This window comes from Achroia grisella, unplaced genomic scaffold (assembly GCF_030625045.1).
Source record: "Achroia grisella isolate CSIRO2021 unplaced genomic scaffold, CSIRO_AGI_Agris_v1 utg660, whole genome shotgun sequence".
Taxonomy (NCBI): domain Eukaryota; kingdom Metazoa; phylum Arthropoda; class Insecta; order Lepidoptera; family Pyralidae; genus Achroia; species Achroia grisella.
In genome coordinates, this window is record NW_026712984.1 from 2,340,035 (window position 1) to 2,359,406 (window position 19,372).

Sequence of the window (19,372 nt, forward strand, 5' to 3'; positions counted from 1 at the left end):
ATACATTTTCTTTTAAAAGAAATTCTGCAGCTGCAGCAATGTCAACCACGCACATGGGATAATTTGAAATTACAGCGTATAGAGCCATAACATCGTAGTCCTCTACTATGAAAACGCATAAACGTGTACCGTAGGCCCCCCATGATGACCGTGGGTTGCCCGTGGCGCGCTCCATGTATATAAACGATGGTTGCAATTTACTACCAGACGGCGTATTAGTTTGTTTCAGTTTCCAGTTACATAAAAATGTACAGGTAAAAACTTGTCGCTAAAATTATTTGTACCTTAACAGATATTTCAGCCACAATGGTTAATTTGGCCAAATGTTATGGTTATGGTTTACATTGCTCTAGTTGCAGATTATATTCAATATAAACAGTGCAGCACAGATTAGCTTCAAATAAAAGCGTATGTATATAACTTTTATATAAATTTAAATAAACTATTATTTGATATGGATAATATATAAGTCAAAATTCATTAAACCGAACAACTTTCCCAGGAAAGCAAATATATGAAACATTAAGTTCTTTTACAATAATAAATAGCAAAGCTTCACCTGTCATCTGTACCATTCAATAACGTGTGGAGTACATTTTAAATTACAATATTTACTGAATAATGTGGTATAGAGAAACCAGGGCGGAGATGTAATGATGTGGTTTCACTAAACGTCACAAGAGATTAACTATATAGGGTGGAAAACCCGAACAATTTATACATACATATAGTCAGATATATGAAAAGGTTCTTTTTTTATTACCGAGATAGAACCATTAACATATATGGATGATCGAATCATTATTCTGATTAAATAAATATTTTTAAGCTATTGCATAGCTTTTATCGCGGGCTTTGAATGCGGCGACCGAATCAAGAAATTCCGGTACGAAAATAAACCTAACGCCCCCCACTCCGGCACAGCGGTGTTGCATTGAAAGCCGTGCATCGCCTAACGTCGTTTCAGTTCGGCAGATTTCGGCACGGTGTTTGTGTGCGCACGCAACTAACATACTGTACGAAGCTCGCACAGATCGAGACGAGCTGCTCCGAAATCTGACGAATACATAAGCAGCAGTTTGTAAGAAAGTATCATTATTTTATTACTGTATAATAAATTGTTTTCTTATCGGTCACCACGCTCAAAAAGTGTACTTGAATTAATATCAAGAAACAACTTAAATTAATATCAAAGAAAAATTAATACTGCATAAATAATTATAATTGCATAAGTTGATAAAAAATGCTATGCAATAGCTTTACCGCGGCAGTCCTCGAGCGCCTTTTAAATATTAATGCATTTGTACCATCACAACTGCAAATAGTTAATAATGTGACAGACATATGTTGAGTTATACCTATAGCATCACATATGATTTGCGCACAAGGCGCTATCTGCTATCGCAACAATAAATAAACTGGTTGCAAACTGGAGCGCGCTTTTTTGCTATCTCACTCACTGTATATGACCACCTAATTAAATAGTACACTATAATAATAATAATTTAACACACCTAAGTTAAAAATTATTACTCTTTTATTCTCACTCTGACTGAAACACATCTTAAAAACCAAGCTGCATCTCGACTGAAACAGACTAATGTATCCACGCAGACGAATGTTTACAGTCTTCCTCTGGTGATTGTGTTAATCTCAGGTACTAATGGTCTTAATGGCAAAATTCTTTTAGTGTTGGATGGCCTTTTAGTTGAGGAAAGATATAGACTACAACATCATGATATGACTAGCAGCTGCGGGGTGTCAATAGAAAAATGTATCAAAACGGGAAATGGGCCACCAACTAAATTGACCTTTATGATAATGTTAAGTAGTGCATATCATCTTCTTGTCCGTTCATCACAGTGGCAGCAACAGGTACGGGTTCGAGACCCGTCTTCTGTGTGGGGATCTCCGGCTCGGGCATACTGTCAGACTCTTCGTCACTTTTGGATTCCTCCGCATCCATATCTGGTAGAATATCTTTCTTTTTTCTTCTATTTCTGTAGTATTATAGATTTTAATTAGTTATTACATTTTACATATCCGAATCGAAGTACAGTTTGTAAAAAGTCATCTGCACCCGCGTAAGCAGACCTCAGTCTCACTTTATCAGCTGGCAAACAGTTTACTTTGGAAGCTATCACAGCTTATACGGTTGATCGGTAAAAGTCAAATAAGTCAGTAAAATTATAGGATATCTTAGTCCTAAGCATGAGCAACGCATGAGTGATATCACGGGCGTCAAATGACGATATAATATCCATAGTGTAGTCCGTAGTTAATGTATATGTGACAGTTACCACTTACCATCAGGTGAACCTTCAGCTTGTTTTCCATTCTAATTACATAAAAAACCTGAATGAAGAAATATTTGAGTTTCTTCTATTATCTCTATCTACTTTGCCACTACATTATTATTTATTAATAAAATAAATGTCATATTTATAAATATAAGCCAAGTTACTTCTTATAACATTAGCTAACTGCGATTGAAAGTCTAATCAAAATTGGTCCAGCCGTTTCAAAGATTAGTAAGAACAAACAAACAGACACACATTTTTTTATGTAAGAATATGTCCACATGTATTTAGTGTAAACTTGTTAATTTGAAATTACAAACAGACTAACAACTTGCTACCATGTGAGGGTTGATCTTCAAGCGGCTCCCCCTGGTATTTCCAGGGCTAACCTGACCTCTTGCTCATCCTATCATCCTCCACTGGTGCCTTCAGCGTAAATCATCGCTGGTGGGTAAACCATTCCATTATCATCCATTAAAAAGAAGATAGTATCGTAAAATACGCACCGTTTTGGATACGGCTGTTTCAGATGGAACGTGCGATAGTGCAACTTCATGCTGTTGCTTTGTGTAAACCTCTTGTCGCATAGCGTGCACGCGAAAGGCTTCTCACCCGTATGAGTCTGAAACAATTTTTAAAAAACAATATTAAGTTAAGAACATAACAGTACAGTTGTCACTCATCACTTTCAGGTGGTTTCGATCTTGGTGGAAAACAATTATATGTATTTTAGAATATATGCATGTATTTAAGTCAATTGTCTATTGCCAATAATACAAGCTCTGTACTTTGGCAGTAAATGGCGCTGTACTATTTGACAATATATATTACATACACAGTGCACAGCACTTTACATATTAAAATCTGTATAAATTAGAATATTGTTAATTTCATATTAAATCTGAAGATGCTGTCTTTCTGTTGCAACTGTGGTTTGCAATACATTCGTACAAACATCTAACGGTGTCACACCTGGAAATTGTATCTGGTATTCGTCTGGACCAATATAGATAAAAAAAACTGTCTGGATAGTACGAGAGTTGAATCTGCGATCATCGAAAAAAAAACCCGTAAATTAAACTGTTATAACACCACCTCGGTGTTATAACAGTTTAATTTACGGGTTTAATTTATGCTAGCAATGTACCATGTCAGGTCGACCTCCACGCGGTTCCCCCTGGAAACCATCGTGTTAAATTCCTGGTGAATTTGTCACGATGGGCTAACTGACCTGACCTCATGCTCATATTATCATCCTCCACTGGTGCCCCGCCAGCGTAAACCGTTAGCGCAGGCGGGTGCACCATTCCATTATCATCCACAAAAAAAATACACCGAGGTTACATTCTCAAGAAACATTCTACTCACCACTAGATGTCGCTTCAGACCGACGGTGGCGTGGAACGTCCGTCCGCAAATATCACAAGGGTGCACCTTCTCTCGAGTGTGTATGTTCAGATGAACAGATATACTTCCAGGCTGTTGGAAAACAAACTTATTTTAGTTTTAATATATAAATGAGTATAAAATACTGAAAATCATACTGAACGTCAAGTTAAAAAGAAATAACATCGTGGGCAGATGCTATGCCCTCCGTATGGTCGAGAGACAAGAGTATCTGCTGTTTCTTTTAAACGAGGGTAGTAGGGAAGAGGCTAGTGTATTAGCATAGATATACTTGCCGCTAGCGACGCGCCGCATATTTCACATATGTACCTCTCGGAGGGCGGCCGGAACGAAGTGCGCGGGTGTTCCGAAGTGTGGTGCTTCATACACGCTGCTTGCGTCTCGAAATGTTTCCCACACTAAAATAAAAAAAACGATAAATTTATTAGTAACCGCAGAATAATAAAGTAATAAAGTGTATTTTGAAACTTTCGTGTTTAATGCACATTATTTATATTTTTAACTGGACAAATAATTTTAGGTAAATAAAGGTCCGATCTTGGCTAATACAGTTAACACTCTATTAACTATATAAATAATAATTATCTTATCAATGTTAGACTACATAGAAAAAAAATATTATAGTCTGCCCATTTATATAAAAGCTATAATGCACAGACAAAAACGCAAACATACGGACACATCAAACTTATTACACCCTTCATTTTGCGTTGGGCGATAAAAAGTGAAAAACAAAAATAATATTTTCAACAACTACCGTTTTTAAGCTGACAGCCAATCTGATTGTAAATTGTAACCATCCCCAATTACATGAACAGCACAATGAAGACCACATTAGCATGTGGCAGCCAGGATACCATAAATGGTATCCTGACTGCCACATATATCGCTGGTGTGCTTTGCCATTCCGGACAACAAAGATATTATGTCTCCATATCCTACAATTTTACTGCCAAATCTGCACTCTACAACCGAATCACAGATTACAACGCACTGTTTGGTGGCTATAATACTAACATATTACGAAATATACTTGGGCATTGAAGTGTATAGTCCATCAACCTATAAATAACGCGTAATTTATACAAAGTCTATATCCGAACTCTGAAGCAGTCATGTCTTTACAAAGTCGACTTTTACAGTATCATTCCAATCTACTCACTTGGTGGCATGTTGTAGGCTTGGTCCGCAGTCGTTTAGTTTTCCTTCGCCTAGATTTAGATACAGCGCCCGTGATTACTAGGCCAGGATCAGATTTCCTATTAAAATAGAATAGGAGATTCTTTATTCAAATAACCTTTCATTTAAGCACTTTTTATTCATGTGTTCTTTTTTAATCTATCGCTCATTCGAGAAGCTACATCGTCACAAGAAGAACGAGCAACAAACTTGCGTGTTACCCTTTGTATTGTAAAGAAATATTATATATAGTGGTGTATTAACACATACTTAAAATCTATACCACAACTAACATAATATTACATATCTATGCTAAGATCATAAAGAGGGACAGATGATTTTGGTATGATGAAAGTAGACTCCGGAACCACTGTCCCAATTTGAGAAAATATTTCACTGTTTGAAAAGTATATTATCTAAGTGATAAAGGCTTTTCTATACTAGCTGTGCCCGCGGTTTCACTCGTGTTAAATTTTAATAAAAAATATAGCCCATATGTTATTCTGATGCATAAGCTATGTTACTGTAAAGTTTCATCAAAATCCGTTCGGTATTTTTTGCGTGAAAGAATAACAAACTACCATACTTACTATCTCGGTTATTATTAAGATTCTATATAATTTCGCAAGTTCGTAACTATTAAGTGTGAGTGCGAAATTTAGCGAAAAAATACAATTCCACACACATCGGTCAAGTTGAACAAGTAAAAAAAAACGAAAATGCTGCTTATTCCTCTGCATATTTTCCAAAAACAACCTAATAGTATACATAACTATAATGTGTGTTTATAGAATTATAGGCTTACCTTTTCCTTAATTCAGTTGTAATCTGAAAAAATATTAATTTCTGTGAGAGTGCCTACATTATATATAGTTATAAAATATTATGTGGTAATTGTATTGGAGACAGAGGAAAACATAGGCGGATGTTATTAAAGATAGCAGAAAGAGATTGAATGAGTGTAGTTAAGACAGAGAATAATGGAGTAAGTTGAGAAAGTCTTTCACTTACACGAAACTATATACAGATAAACAAAATTATATTATTTGTCAATATACTTGTCTATTGCAATTTTATGGCAAAATAGAGCCCAATAATAATAATAGGATTTTTTTTGTTGATTTCAATTATTAACTAAATATTTCTATACGAAATAGAATTCTAATATATAAAAAAATATTATTTACTAAACATTCATATGGCTCACCTTAGCTTGCTCTTTTTTGCTCAGTACTTTACGGGGTATTGATGTATCTTCCTGTAATTCATTGCTAGAAAAGAGTACAATATAAAAATGAGGAATATAAACCTTAAAATAAGCTACATAAAGTAGAAAACAAAAAGTAAGCATTTCTTAATGGGCGATAAAAGAATAGTGCATGTTCTTGCCCTAACAGTATACGATGGCCAGGCACCAGTGGTAGATGATAGAATGAGCAAAAAGAATTCTCCAGGAATTAAAAACGAATGTTTCCAAGATCGTGTAACAATGTGATCTTGGAAGATCGCGTAACAATGATCCAAACTTGGCACTTTGGTAGCATTAGTTTAATAGGGTCATAGCTCCAAATTTAAAAATCTCTATAGGCCTCAGTTTTGTGTCACTTATTTGTGTGTTGGTATGCTTGACATGTTTGGTAACCACAGATGTCATACGACAGTGTTATTCACGTATATAGGTGACAGTTAGCAATTACCAGGGGGGACTGTAAATTTATTTGTCTTGTATTAATTATTCAGATACATAAAAGAAATATTATTGTAAAATGTTTGTAAAGGTATGGAATTTTGGAAGTACTTTTAAATAAACTTAAAACATATTTCTCACTAAACAATTATGCATGGTATTTTCATTCAATGTAAGACATTAATATAAGCAATAAATGTTAATAATTTGAATTATAATAAAAATTAGAGCAAGTTTCTAGTCGATTCTTCTAAATTAAATCTATTCAGTCTGAATAGAAGGGTAGTGAAAAATGTTTACTTGCATAACTGACTAAAATGTTTCTACATATTTTTTAAATTAAAAAAAAATTTGAAAACAAACATACCTTTCACCATCTGCATGTAGTACGGATTGAAACAGATGTTCCTTGTATGCCTTCCGCGTCTCAAAGTGTATGTTGCAACGTTCACAGAACGTATTGACTTCGTCATCTTCATCATCATCAGGACATTCCTGCAAACATTGCGAACTCCATACAAATATCCTGATTACTAGATATGTATGGTATGTGTATGTATATTTATAGGAATATATATGTAAAAAAAATATATATTATTAATATTATTTGCATTGCCAACAATAAGTTGTTTGTTTGTAATCTCAGCACAAAACATTGTTGTCTCGTAGAAAATGCCAATAGGTGTTAAGTCCGCCATATGTACTTTTTACTACGTCTTACGTGTATTAGAGTTACTGAAATAAATAAATAAAATATATCCCAGATAATGCTTTGGTCAGAGGCATTATTAATAGTCGACGTCGTGGTGAACGAAACACTTGACATGACAAACATTGTTTGCCTCATCCCTCGAATTAACTTTTAGTTTGATATCAGTGTTACCTCCACAGGAGAGTCAGTCAGATATATAAATTGATATATTTTTCAGCAATAATTATGAATATCACGTTTTTCTGTTAAATAAAAACAAAAAAATATTATTAATAAAAAAACAAAAATTACGGGCCTCAGGAACGGAAGGAATTTTTCCACATTGGGTGAAAAGTAGACGAAGTCACAGGCAACAACTAGTAATATATAATCGATATGTAACACTAACAATTTCATTGCTGACGTGCTTGACCTTCTTATGCTGATGCAGCCCCGCCTCACTAACAAACGAGACGCCGCACAGCGTGCACACGTGTTCGCTTCTGTGCGTGCGTAAATGCGTGTAGTACGTTGACATATGCCTATAAGAAATTATTAAATGATAAATATCACTGTATAAATCAAATAACGCAATCCAATTGACCTAGGTACACTCTATAAAGTATTTTACGTGGGCATTTCTGTCCCATTCACTTCAGTTACCGAGTAACTTGCTTTGTCTTATTACTGGCAATTAGAACTTCGCTTAATACTAGTATTTTCGCCAGTCGACTGAATATAGGGTTCCATTTTGAGTTATTGATTTGTATTTTGTTATTATAATAATAATAACCCCAGAAATTTACACAACGCTATATAGTCCCAAGCAGAGCTTGTGTTATGGTTACTATACAGCTGATGGAAATACATAAATACTTTTTTTGTCAATACATGTATAATATACATAGATAACACTCAGACCAATACAAACAATTATACCCATGAATACAAATGTTTCCATTGTAAGAGGGATCGAACCCGCGACTATTGGAAGAAAAGAGAGGTTGAAGATCACTTTTACTCTGTTACCACATATTACATTTTTAACAATGTGTTGCACTATAGGGACTGTAATTAAAAGCGGAACTTCTCACCGAAATTCTTCATTGCAATGAATGCATTTCCTCAGGATACCACTATGATATTCTTCATGCAACAAAGCTGTGCTCCTGAAATATAAGGAAAATGACAAAAATATTATACATATACGTGAAGTTTACTGATTCTGTGTTGCCGAAAACGCTCAACGTTGAAAGTTTGACCCTGCGATCCCTGCATTTTAAATCTGTAATATCTTCGGAAATATTCATTTAAATTACAGGCTGCAAAGGGCCATATTTATGTATATTAAATGGTCAATATATTTAAGGTACTTAATTGGCTAAAAATTAATGCTGTAAATTCACTTCGTAAATAAACCATTTTTCTTGGTATAATGTAAAGGAGATTTTTTTTATTGTGGGTTATCCTTAAGAGATAGACATATACCATCGCGGACTTTTTTGTTAACCTTTTTAAGGTGTACAATACTGTAGTACATTATTTTCGATTTATCTCGTGGGGTTCAGCCAGCGTTTGCAATGGAAGCACAAATAATGTGATTTATACGTTTCTAATGTGATGTTATTTACGACATCACATTAGAAACGTCTAATTTCAGTGTTTCTTTAAAATACTATGCATTTATTCTACATATGAACCTTCCTCTTGAATCAAATATAAACCTTCCTCACTCTATCTATTAAAAAAAACGCTTCAAAATCCGTTGCGTAGTATTAACAATTTAAGCATACATAGGGACGGACAGACAGCGATAGCGACTTTGTTTTATACTATCTAGTGATTAATATATAATTAAAATTATTATTATTGAATCAGGAATAATAAAAAAAAATTTCATTTATTTAAAATAACTATTATTATTATTACGGCAATAACGGCTCCGTAGGAATACTACTTGGATGTTTTATTTTCTATTAAAAAGGTTTTTTATTTGTTATGAGCGTTGGTTCTAAAGTCGTATCCGTGAGGGAGGAATTCTCTGCCAAACACACGATAAATTCTTTCGCGGGTTTGGAATGCCATCTCTCTCGCCTCCATTTTTCGTCCGTGAAATTGTACAGGCCAGCAACGGCCGTCGGACTACGTAATTCTTTTTTTACAAAAAAATATTACAAAATTCGACTTTAATACGTTTATTCTTCTCATCAAAGCTTACATATTGCTTAAAATAACGTCATAAATAATTTATCACTTACTCTAATGGGCAGATCCTGTCGCACCGAAGACACTGATATTTGGTATAGTGCTGTCGCATGTGTTTTCTTAAATAGCAGTCCATTGAAAATGTCATACGACAGAAGCGACATTCATAGGAATAAGATATCTGTTGAAAATAAACTGTAATTAATTTAATATGGACGAATATGAATTACGAAATGTGGGCCTATCAAGGATTGTAATCATGGGTAGTCTGCAGACGCCAATGCGTGATATTTGCTTCAAACAATATAACGAGTATATAATACTGATCATGAGGATAGGATATTTCATCATAATGACAGTTCACAAATGTCACTTTTGCCCCATTTAGGATTTGTAGTAGATATATGTAAATTAGATTATCATGGTAAACAACTTTACTCTTTAAACTTGAGAGGAATCCAGCGGTTACTACATTTGCGCGCGCTTTTTTAACTCAGTTATTTGAGCATGCAACACAATTCGTGTTTAAATGTGTATGTATGCGGCAATTACATGGTTGTGAGTTCATATAAAGTTAGCTTACCTAGTTAGTATTAAGTGTTTCTAAGAATAAACAATTAATACAAAGTACCAATACAGGTTAGACAAAATTCGCAATCAATAAGAAATTTATATTTCTAAAGTTTAAATATTCATAGTAAATTAAATTATGTTACTTAATTTTACAGTCCAAAGTATAAGATTTAAGCTATGTTAATGTTGGTATAATGTAAATTAGTATAGTAAACACCTGATGGTAAGTAGAAGGCATTATCTATATGCTTGTCCAGTGCCATGGATGTCACATTCTAATGTCATGCGCATGGTACAATTCATGCTTTGCCATTGCAGAGGATGCTTCCATATCCTGTGATTTCACTGGCTTATAATCAAAACTGATCACAAAGCAAACTGCTTGGCAGCTGAAATATACATATGTCACGACCAATTTGATGACGACCTCGGTGGTCTAGTGGTCTAGCACACCACTTTACGACCGATGGTCGCGGGTTCGATTCCTCGCACGGCACAAACATTTGTATTCATGAGTATAATTGTTTGTATCGGTCTGCATATTTACTATGTATAATATGTATGTATTTACGAAAAAAAAATATTCTAGGTACTTGTATCAGTTATCTAGTACCAGTAACAAAAGCTTTAGCTAGCTTAACTTGGGACTAGATGGCGCTGTGTGAATTGTCCTGAGATTATTATTATAATTTCAACTGCCAAGCATGAACTTCAACCTAAACAAATTTGTAAAAAGTCTACCTATGTACATATAAGGTTTCACAAGTGTCAGAAATAGATCTATAGAAATAATAATATCCTGATTTTATTTTAAACTAGCTGTACCCGCGACTTCGTCCGCGTGGAATTAAACTTTATTTTTCTAAAATTAAAGTAGCTTAAGTTACTCCTTATTACATCAGCTACCTGCCAAAATAAGTCCCTACAAAATCGGTCCCGCCATTTCAGAGATTAGCCGGAACAAACAGACAGACAGACAGACAAAATTTGTAAAAAATGTCATTTTGGTGTATGTACCGTATTTATATTCATATGCATGTAGTAAAAAACGGTAATTTCAATATTACAAACAGACACTGCAATTTTATTTATATGTATAGATATGTAATGCAAACTCAATACCTCATTATGCCTTAACTTTTTATGCCTATTTAACATCTCCTGTTTGGAGAAGCCTTTAAAACAATCTGTACATTTGAATGCTGCACCTATGTACTTTGGATCCTCAGATCTGGCTCTGAATTCTTTAGTTGCCTCTTCTTCAGCCAATGTGATCTTCTTCCAGTTTTTACCCTCAAGTATATTTGTCTTTTTATTATTACCTCTAAATGAGATTCTCTTCTTACTTGGTGTTATTGCTACCACAGAATTCTTTCTTTTAAGTTTAATCTCTTTAGTTTTAATTTGTACAATGTCTTTCTTATCGTCTACAAAAATATTTGTTGGGCTACAAGGTAATTTCATATCTGTTTCTTTGTTACTTAAAATTTCTTCTTCTACTTCATTTTTTATGTCTGCTATATCACTGATATGTTCATTTGCCTCTAAATTATGATCTGTATCATTGTATACTGGGTCAATATCTGGATCTTTATGGTCACTATAACAATCATCTTCATTTATTGCTTCAAATTCATTGTCATCAGTTGAAGGATCATTGGTATTGACTTTAATTAAATAAGTTTTTACTTTATGCGTATTTACAGTAATTATGTCTAATGAGGATTGGAGATATCTATCCTTTCTGTCTACTTGGTACACTGCTTCATAGGTTATCTGTAATAGTAATAATATTGTTCTGGCTTTAGGTCCCTTATCCACTAATTCTAATAATAATTTAACACTGATCCAGTAATAATGAAGGGAACACATAAAAACCTTAGATGATTAAATTCACAGGATATACAGGTGTAAACTTATATTATTAAATTTTTGTATTCAAACATTAAATGTCATTTATATAACTAAAAAATAATGATTTATTAGCATTTCAAATTAAGAAAACAGCTCTAATAAAAATGAAAAAATAATTCAATAGCTGAAATACAAGGGTCAGCACATTTTTAGCACTTTAACATCTATGAAATAAAATTATTGAACAATAGTAATAAAATAAAGATTTTAAGTAAATTTCTGAATAAATAAATTATTAGCTAAAACCATCTCATACCGCATCATGACTAGTCTATTCCCTTAGAATATAAGCCATAGACAAACACACAGACATATAAAACTTATAACTACCCTCTTTTTACATGAATCTTAAAATAACACAAGTCATATACCTACAGGCCCTCTCCATAATATTTCTTTGAATACTTTTTGTCCAATATAGCATTTTTCCTTGAACTTGTGAAATTTGTGTAATAGTGTTGCACATTCATAACAGAAGTATTGTGGTAGACCATCTGCCATATTAACCTAAAATAAAACATAATTATTGAAAACTGGCTGTCATTTTTTTACCTATTTTAATGCTGCTACATCAAAGCTTCTATTTACAGCTACATCAACCAATATGGGGCGAGTGTAGATGGCACTCCAAACAAGCAGAAGCTCTTATGAATAGGCTAAAGACCAACTTCTGTCTGATGGATACAACTTAAGTCTGAGGGTACAGCTAGAGGTTCGAACCTTAGCCAGGTGGTCATAATTTCGATCCCCGTTTGAATGAGACAGGGGATAATAACCATGGACAATTCATGCAAGCTATCTAGTCTTGACCTAAGCAGAACTTGTGTTATGGGTATGAAATAACAGTTAGAAATACTCAAACAATTTTTATTGTAAACAATTTTTCATCATGTCATTTCTTACTATTTCACACAAAAACTACTAAACAGATTTTGATGAAACTTTATAGCAATAAAGCTTATATGTATATCAGAATAATATATAGCGCGACAGCTATTACATATATAATGTACATAGAAAACACCCAGACTAAAAGAAATTATACTTATAAATATAAGATTGCATTGTGAAAGAAATCGAACCCATGATCATTGGAGGTAAGGCGGTTTGCTAAACTAGTAAACCACCGAAGTCATCAAGGAGGAAACGTGAAATACCGCCCGTATTTCACGTTTCCTCCTTGACGACTTCAATCAAGCAACTATTAAGGTAAGTATTGTGAATTCTATATTTATTAAGGTATAATTAACAAAAATTAGTATGACTAAATTTAATTAATTATTAAAATTACAGCAAGCAGCTGACAAGCAGAGACAGTAATTTAATACATGAATTAAAATACTAACTTTTAAGGCCATAATTTCTTCATAGTAATACTTGAGCTGGAATCGATCGAATTTATATATTTTCGATTCTGTACGTAAACATATCCTACATATTTTTAATTCCGCCATTTTATATACTATAATAATATGAAGCTAAGGAGTATTATTCGGTAGCATAAGAAACTAAACCAATAAATTAGATAATTACAAAAGTTTTATTAAGACAATAATAATAAAATTGATTAAATTATATTTGTTTTGGGTCGCCATATTTACACTTTTACAGATTGTCTCTCTGACTCTGAGTATAAAGTCTCTGATTATCATTTTAATCTGTATTTTGCTGTCAGTTTTACAGCAAGACATCGCTGTCGGATATGTAAGAGTTATACAGGTTTATCTAGCATATACCTAGTTTGAAGTTTTTGAAACAAAATTTACACATAACACATTATTTTTTAATACAAATATCTGTATTTTTAGTACTGCAAAATATGCCATTTGTAAGTAATTGCAAACATAGATTTCTTTTTTTTCAATCCTCAAGAAGCTATCTTAATTAAACTACAATATAATAATCCAAATCAATTTTATTCTAGCTTTTCTTGTTTTAAAATAATGTCTAAAATAAATTTTGGATCTGAAATATAAGGGGTAAAAATAATCTTTTATTCTATAAAGGTAATGTAGTTAATGTCAACCACAAGGCAAACCTATATGTCAATTTATTGATTGATCAATACTGTCAGTCAGAATAATCCGCCTTTCAGTTGCCATAGTCAAAATGTCAATTTCAATTAATAATGTCAAAATTGATAAATAAATGTAATGTAAATGGAATTGAAAAAGTATACTAAAAAGTATTCTTAATTGTACTTTTACTGAAATTGAAATAATTAGCTTCATTTAACTGTTATAAGTACGTAGTTAATATACGTTGATAATATCTGAACATTTTTCTAATGAAAATTTCTGATACACTATAAGATCTTTATTCATTATTTTATTGTTAAAAATGTCTGAAACGGAAAATAATAGCACGTCAGGGGAAGACGATCAGAAAGAATATGTGGAGAACGGCAAAAACAAGATGACTGTTAAGTGTCAATTCTGTGGTTCCAAAATATTAGAAAAGCTAACTGCTAAATACATTGCACAGAAGGTAAGTTTCTTAAGTATTTACGTTTCTTTAACTTAAGTAATTAATCATTTAATTACTTTTCTATCTCAATTATGAATTGATCTATGTTCAAATTTTGCTTTGTTGTTTTTACTAATTAATTAATATAGAAATATTTAAGAAACTAAATAATTCTAAATTTAAATTTACAGAAAGAACTGCCACTAATGCAACAGGATATCAACAGGAAAGAAGGTGAAATCCAAAAGGAAATGTTAAATGGATATTACTATGTTGAAAACATGTATATCTTTGAAAATATTGGTTTTACGCATCAGGTGGAAGCATATAAGTATTTGACATGTGCTGACTGTGATGCTGGACCAGTGGGATACTATGATTTGGACACAAAACATAGTTATGTTGCATTATCTAGAGTAGTCCATTGTTAGTACTAATTCAACCTTTTTGATTAAAAAAATCAGATGAATTTGTATATCTTTGTTTGTAAAAATATTACAAAACAGGGCATTAATTAAAAATATTAAAGAATGGTATTAAAAATTTATGAAATTGACAACATGTCTTTTCATGAATTGAGTAGAAAAATATTTAATTACACTCTAGTTTTCTAGAATGATTATCTATAAAATTTTTCTATTTTCCAATTAATTTAGCAAATATCAATTTTAGTTTAAAAAATATATTATTCATCTGTATTAAGAAAATAAAGAGCTTTCTGTAATGTAAAATAAAATGTAATCTGGAGTACTTATATTACATTTACCGTAAACTAAATAGCTATATTAAAAAGGAATTAATCTATATGTGGCCTATATTTTTATTTGTACACCATTTATGCTTTTTTAATCATTTATAAACTTATGATTCCATTCCATTCATCAGGAATATAAAATAGTCACGGTTTATTATAATTTTTTAAGTACCTATTATGTTTAAAAATAATATATGTGTGCTAATTATCATTTTTATATTTTACACCTGTAGGTATTAAGTAGGATGGTACTTAATTATTTTATATTGACATGTAATAGAAATAAAATATTAAATTTGGAATGTATATCTGCTTTTAATGAACATACTTTTTCGGACCTGTTGAAATTCTATATGACACTGGCAAGAAACATAAAAATATAGACAGCAATTAAGAAAATTAATATAATTTTTCTACCAATGTATGCAGTAATAATGCTGTTAATATTTCATATATAAATAATGTTTTGTACTTTAAATATCGATGCAAATAAAATCTTTTCAATCGAACAAATGATTTCAAAATACATATCTAAATATTTTTTACATAATGTACCTGTAAATAATGATTATAAAATATACATTCATATCTAAGCTAAATGTGTGGACCAAACGATTACTATTTTTTTATACATGCTTATAAGGCACAAAATTATACTTAATGCATTTCTACCAAAATATATGTTATAAATGATATGTTTTCAATAAGCATTTTATTCTGAGAACTTCTAATATTTTCTCACAAAAAATTTTCTTTATGTATATAAATTTGGTTGGAACATGTTTCAAATATTTTTTTATTATACAATGTTATTGGTTATGCCAACTTTTACCTTAGGTTTTTTTACTTATACAATACACAACTTTCTTCACAGCTGTACAATTGTACACATTATGTAAACAAAATATTTAGTTTACCATGTTAATATTATTTGAGGCCTCCCGATATTTCGACCCTGTTACTAACTTCCTGGTCTCTAAAATATTATTATGGCAAATAAATGATTTGTATAATGTGTACAATGCTTATAATAATTATTTTGTATTTAATTGTGTTTATTATTTCATGAGGCACTTGATATGTATGCCATTTATACGAATGTCATTTGGAATACCAAAGTAAATATATTATGATACATACAGTAAGTTTTAACATTCCTAATTATAATTACAAAATTTGAGAGAATTATTTAGTTTATCTTGTAAATACATTTTTGTAAAAACCTCTAACAATATTGATAGTAGTAGTAGTACCTCTAGTATATAAATATAAAATTTATTATTGAGATATCATCATACAGAAGCACTTTACATGCAAAACAAATTAATGATTTTTTTTGTAATGAAAGAAAAAAAAAATCATGTAATTATTAAAAATGTTGAGGCTTGTTTTTGGCTGTGTTATCTGGTCGTAATTATTTATTGATTCACTGTATTGGGAAATTTCCATGAAATTACAAAACTTGAGTTCTAAGTAATAGAAAATCAAAAAGTCATGAACGTACTATAAAATAATTTTATATCTATTTCTTTAACCTAACGTTAGACTATGAATAGTAAACAAAATATTCGACTTTACAACCATCGTTTCCGTGGTGTAGCGGTTATCACATCTGCCTAACACGCAGAAGGCCCCCGGTTCGATCCCGGGCGGAAACATAGTTTTTGCTTTTTTTTATATTTAACTTATGGGTTATTACTAATTTATTATTTTCAATTAAATATTATAAGCTTACAAACTGTTAAGCGAATTTTTTTGTTTTTTAAGTAACGAATTAAAATCCTGAATTACTTTTACAAATGTTTTTAATATATTATTGCTATTAATTTACAACAGGCGCTAATGTCTTTGTTTATGTTCGCTTTTTTTTGTTGGTTATCGAGAAAACGATTAGAAAGTTCATTAAACGTAATTAAATACTAAATCGAATGACGGATAGATGAAAGTACAACTACAGAGTATGTAATCGTTATACTTTATACGTTTCCAATGTTCATTGTGATTCCGTAGAATAATAGTTTATTAGGGTTGTTATGCAGTGTAGTAATACCACTGCTTTGAAAACCATACTCACACTTGGCAACCTGCTTTGAAACTATGACATTCCATTACAGTCGGCCAGACTTGAACTTTACGACTCGTTGATAGCATTCAGGGTATTTATTTATTACTTTTTTTTTATAGTACCAGAAGTAAATTATAAAAAAAATTAAACGATATCGCTTTTTGTATCTTATTACTTATAAGGTACAAAAAGCGGTCTCATCGCATAAGCAATCTCTTCCAGACAAATTTGGGTAGAGTTCAAGACAGAAAGTGGTAGAAAACTATGATGCTTTTGTAACATATACGACCGTAGATGATAATCATCCAAATCTGAAATCTAAATGATATTAGAGGACAGACAGACGAAATGTCAACATAAGTAGTACCTGTACCAAAGGTACAAGTATAAAGAAGGGTATTGTATTCTTATTTAATTTATTTATTTATTCGCCCCGTTTTAGCGCGGGTGCTCATAACTTTGTAAATGTAAATACATATATTGTCACTCTGAAATAATGTACATGTTTCAAACGCTGAAAGAATGTTTTAAATTGGTGCAGTGGTTCCGGTGATTATTTTTTCTTAAACAACATCCAGTAATCTAAATTTGAAATAAAAAAAAAACTTTTCCAATCTGATACAGCTTTATGTTTCTTGCTATAAGTGCATTAAGTTTACTAAACAATAACTAAAGGAGAAACACACAAGGTTCTTGTGATAAGACAGCATTGGTTGAGAGCATGAATAATTAATAAGGCTTAAACATAATTTTCTATTTCTATTTTTATTTAAAGCTAAGTCAGGTAGGTCATCCTAATTTAAAAATAAAACATTTTATTTAAATAATAAAAAATATTATTCCATTTTGTTCGGAACTCTAAAAATACTATATAAGTGATGGGTGACCTTCCACATTGCCATGCTGCATTACCAAATCAACTGACAGCAGATCACTTCTACATTAAAATTAGTTTCTACTGGTTTCTACAATAATTTGTGTAACTAACGAGTGAAATTGAATTGATCGAACATCGCCCCACCTTGGGAAAATCACTTTCGTTTTTAATTGTTAAACAATTATTTATAGTGAACTGTATGGTGAAATTTGATGATACCCATTAACATGTCTACGTATGATATCATTTGATAGCCGATTGGTGGATATGTCAGATTTAAACAAATAAAAAGGTGATATACCGGGTTTAATTATGTTTTTTATGTAATAGGAATGTCCAACAAGCCATCTGATGGTAAGTGGTAATCGTCACCTATTCATGAACAGTTGAACAGCATCATGGACAGGTGCTCTAACGATTTGTGCTGGCAGGCCATAGGATGATCATGAAGTCATGTCCGATAACCGCTGGCGTCGTCACGATGATTTCCAGGGAGAACACGTGGGCATCGTCCTGAAATGGTAGATTAGTAATTGGGCGCCCATCTGATCGACCCCCCGTCAAATTCAAATGGGCATAGAAATTACGAAGGCCTGTCGTAATTTCTTAAACTGTTAAAAATTACGTAGTTCGAACCCCTAGGCGGTGCTCTCAGACTAAAGTCGTATCTGTCAGGCGGGAGTTGGCATTCAGCTGCTCCATAAGTCCTTCCATGGGTTTGAGTGCCATCTACACTCGCCCCCTATCGTTCGATGAAGCTGAAAAAGCCAGCCGCGGCCAACAGCATTGGTGTAGTCCGAAAAAAATGTATTATAAACAATCCTTTACATTCCTCTGTTTAATGATTGAGATATCGAAAGGCATAATAGCAACATGAGCGAATAAATGACACGGGCGTGAAATCACACGCTGTCCTTATTACTTCATATTCAGATGGTGGCCATCTCCCATCAATTGAACTCACCTTGTTTACCATTGCAATTACATAAAAAAGAAACATAATACGTAAAAATAACGTAACTTACTCTGTACATAATATGTAATTATTACAGTAATACGGACACCATTAGCTAGCATAAGATGTCCAATGATAAAATATGATTCGAACTTTAACCTACATTCTCTATGAGAGGTATTACTATTCAATTGCGTATATTACGCACCGTCCAACATTACAAAATCATTAAAATGTTCCTCATTTAATGCATTTGAATTTTCTAATACATCAAATAGGCAGTGATGCCAGATTGAGGG

The 19,372-nt window shown here is 32.2% G+C and overlaps 2 protein-coding genes and 1 non-coding gene across 3 annotated transcripts; 2 read left to right on the forward strand and 1 right to left on the reverse strand.

The window, feature by feature from the left end:
* Positions 1–998: 998 nt before the first annotated feature.
* On the reverse strand, positions 999–13,568 carry LOC131849564 (zinc finger protein 431-like). Its single transcript, XM_059199656.1, has 14 exons — positions 13,303–13,568; positions 12,332–12,463; positions 11,165–11,818; positions 9,523–9,650; positions 8,359–8,433; positions 7,674–7,806; positions 6,941–7,068; positions 6,094–6,157; positions 5,692–5,714; positions 4,870–4,966; positions 3,983–4,105; positions 3,669–3,779; positions 2,807–2,922; positions 999–2,000 (listed from the first exon to the last, which is right to left on the reverse strand). The coding sequence occupies exons 1-14, from the start codon at positions 13,408–13,410 to the stop codon at positions 1,814–1,816; spliced, it is 2,079 nt and encodes a 692-aa protein (XP_059055639.1). The 5' UTR covers positions 13,411–13,568; the 3' UTR covers positions 999–1,813.
* Positions 13,569–14,072: 504 nt separating this feature from the next.
* Positions 14,073–15,602, forward strand: LOC131849563 (guanine nucleotide exchange factor MSS4 homolog). The gene is made up of 2 exons (XM_059199655.1): positions 14,073–14,443; positions 14,614–15,602. The coding sequence occupies exons 1-2, from the start codon at positions 14,297–14,299 to the stop codon at positions 14,851–14,853; spliced, it is 387 nt and encodes a 128-aa protein (XP_059055638.1). The 5' UTR covers positions 14,073–14,296; the 3' UTR covers positions 14,854–15,602.
* A 1,159-nt stretch (positions 15,603–16,761) lies between these two features.
* Trnav-aac (transfer RNA valine (anticodon AAC)) lies at positions 16,762–16,834 on the forward strand. The gene has a single exon. It is a non-coding gene; the product is annotated as a tRNA-Val (tRNA).
* The last annotated feature ends 2,538 nt before the right edge of the window (positions 16,835–19,372 follow it).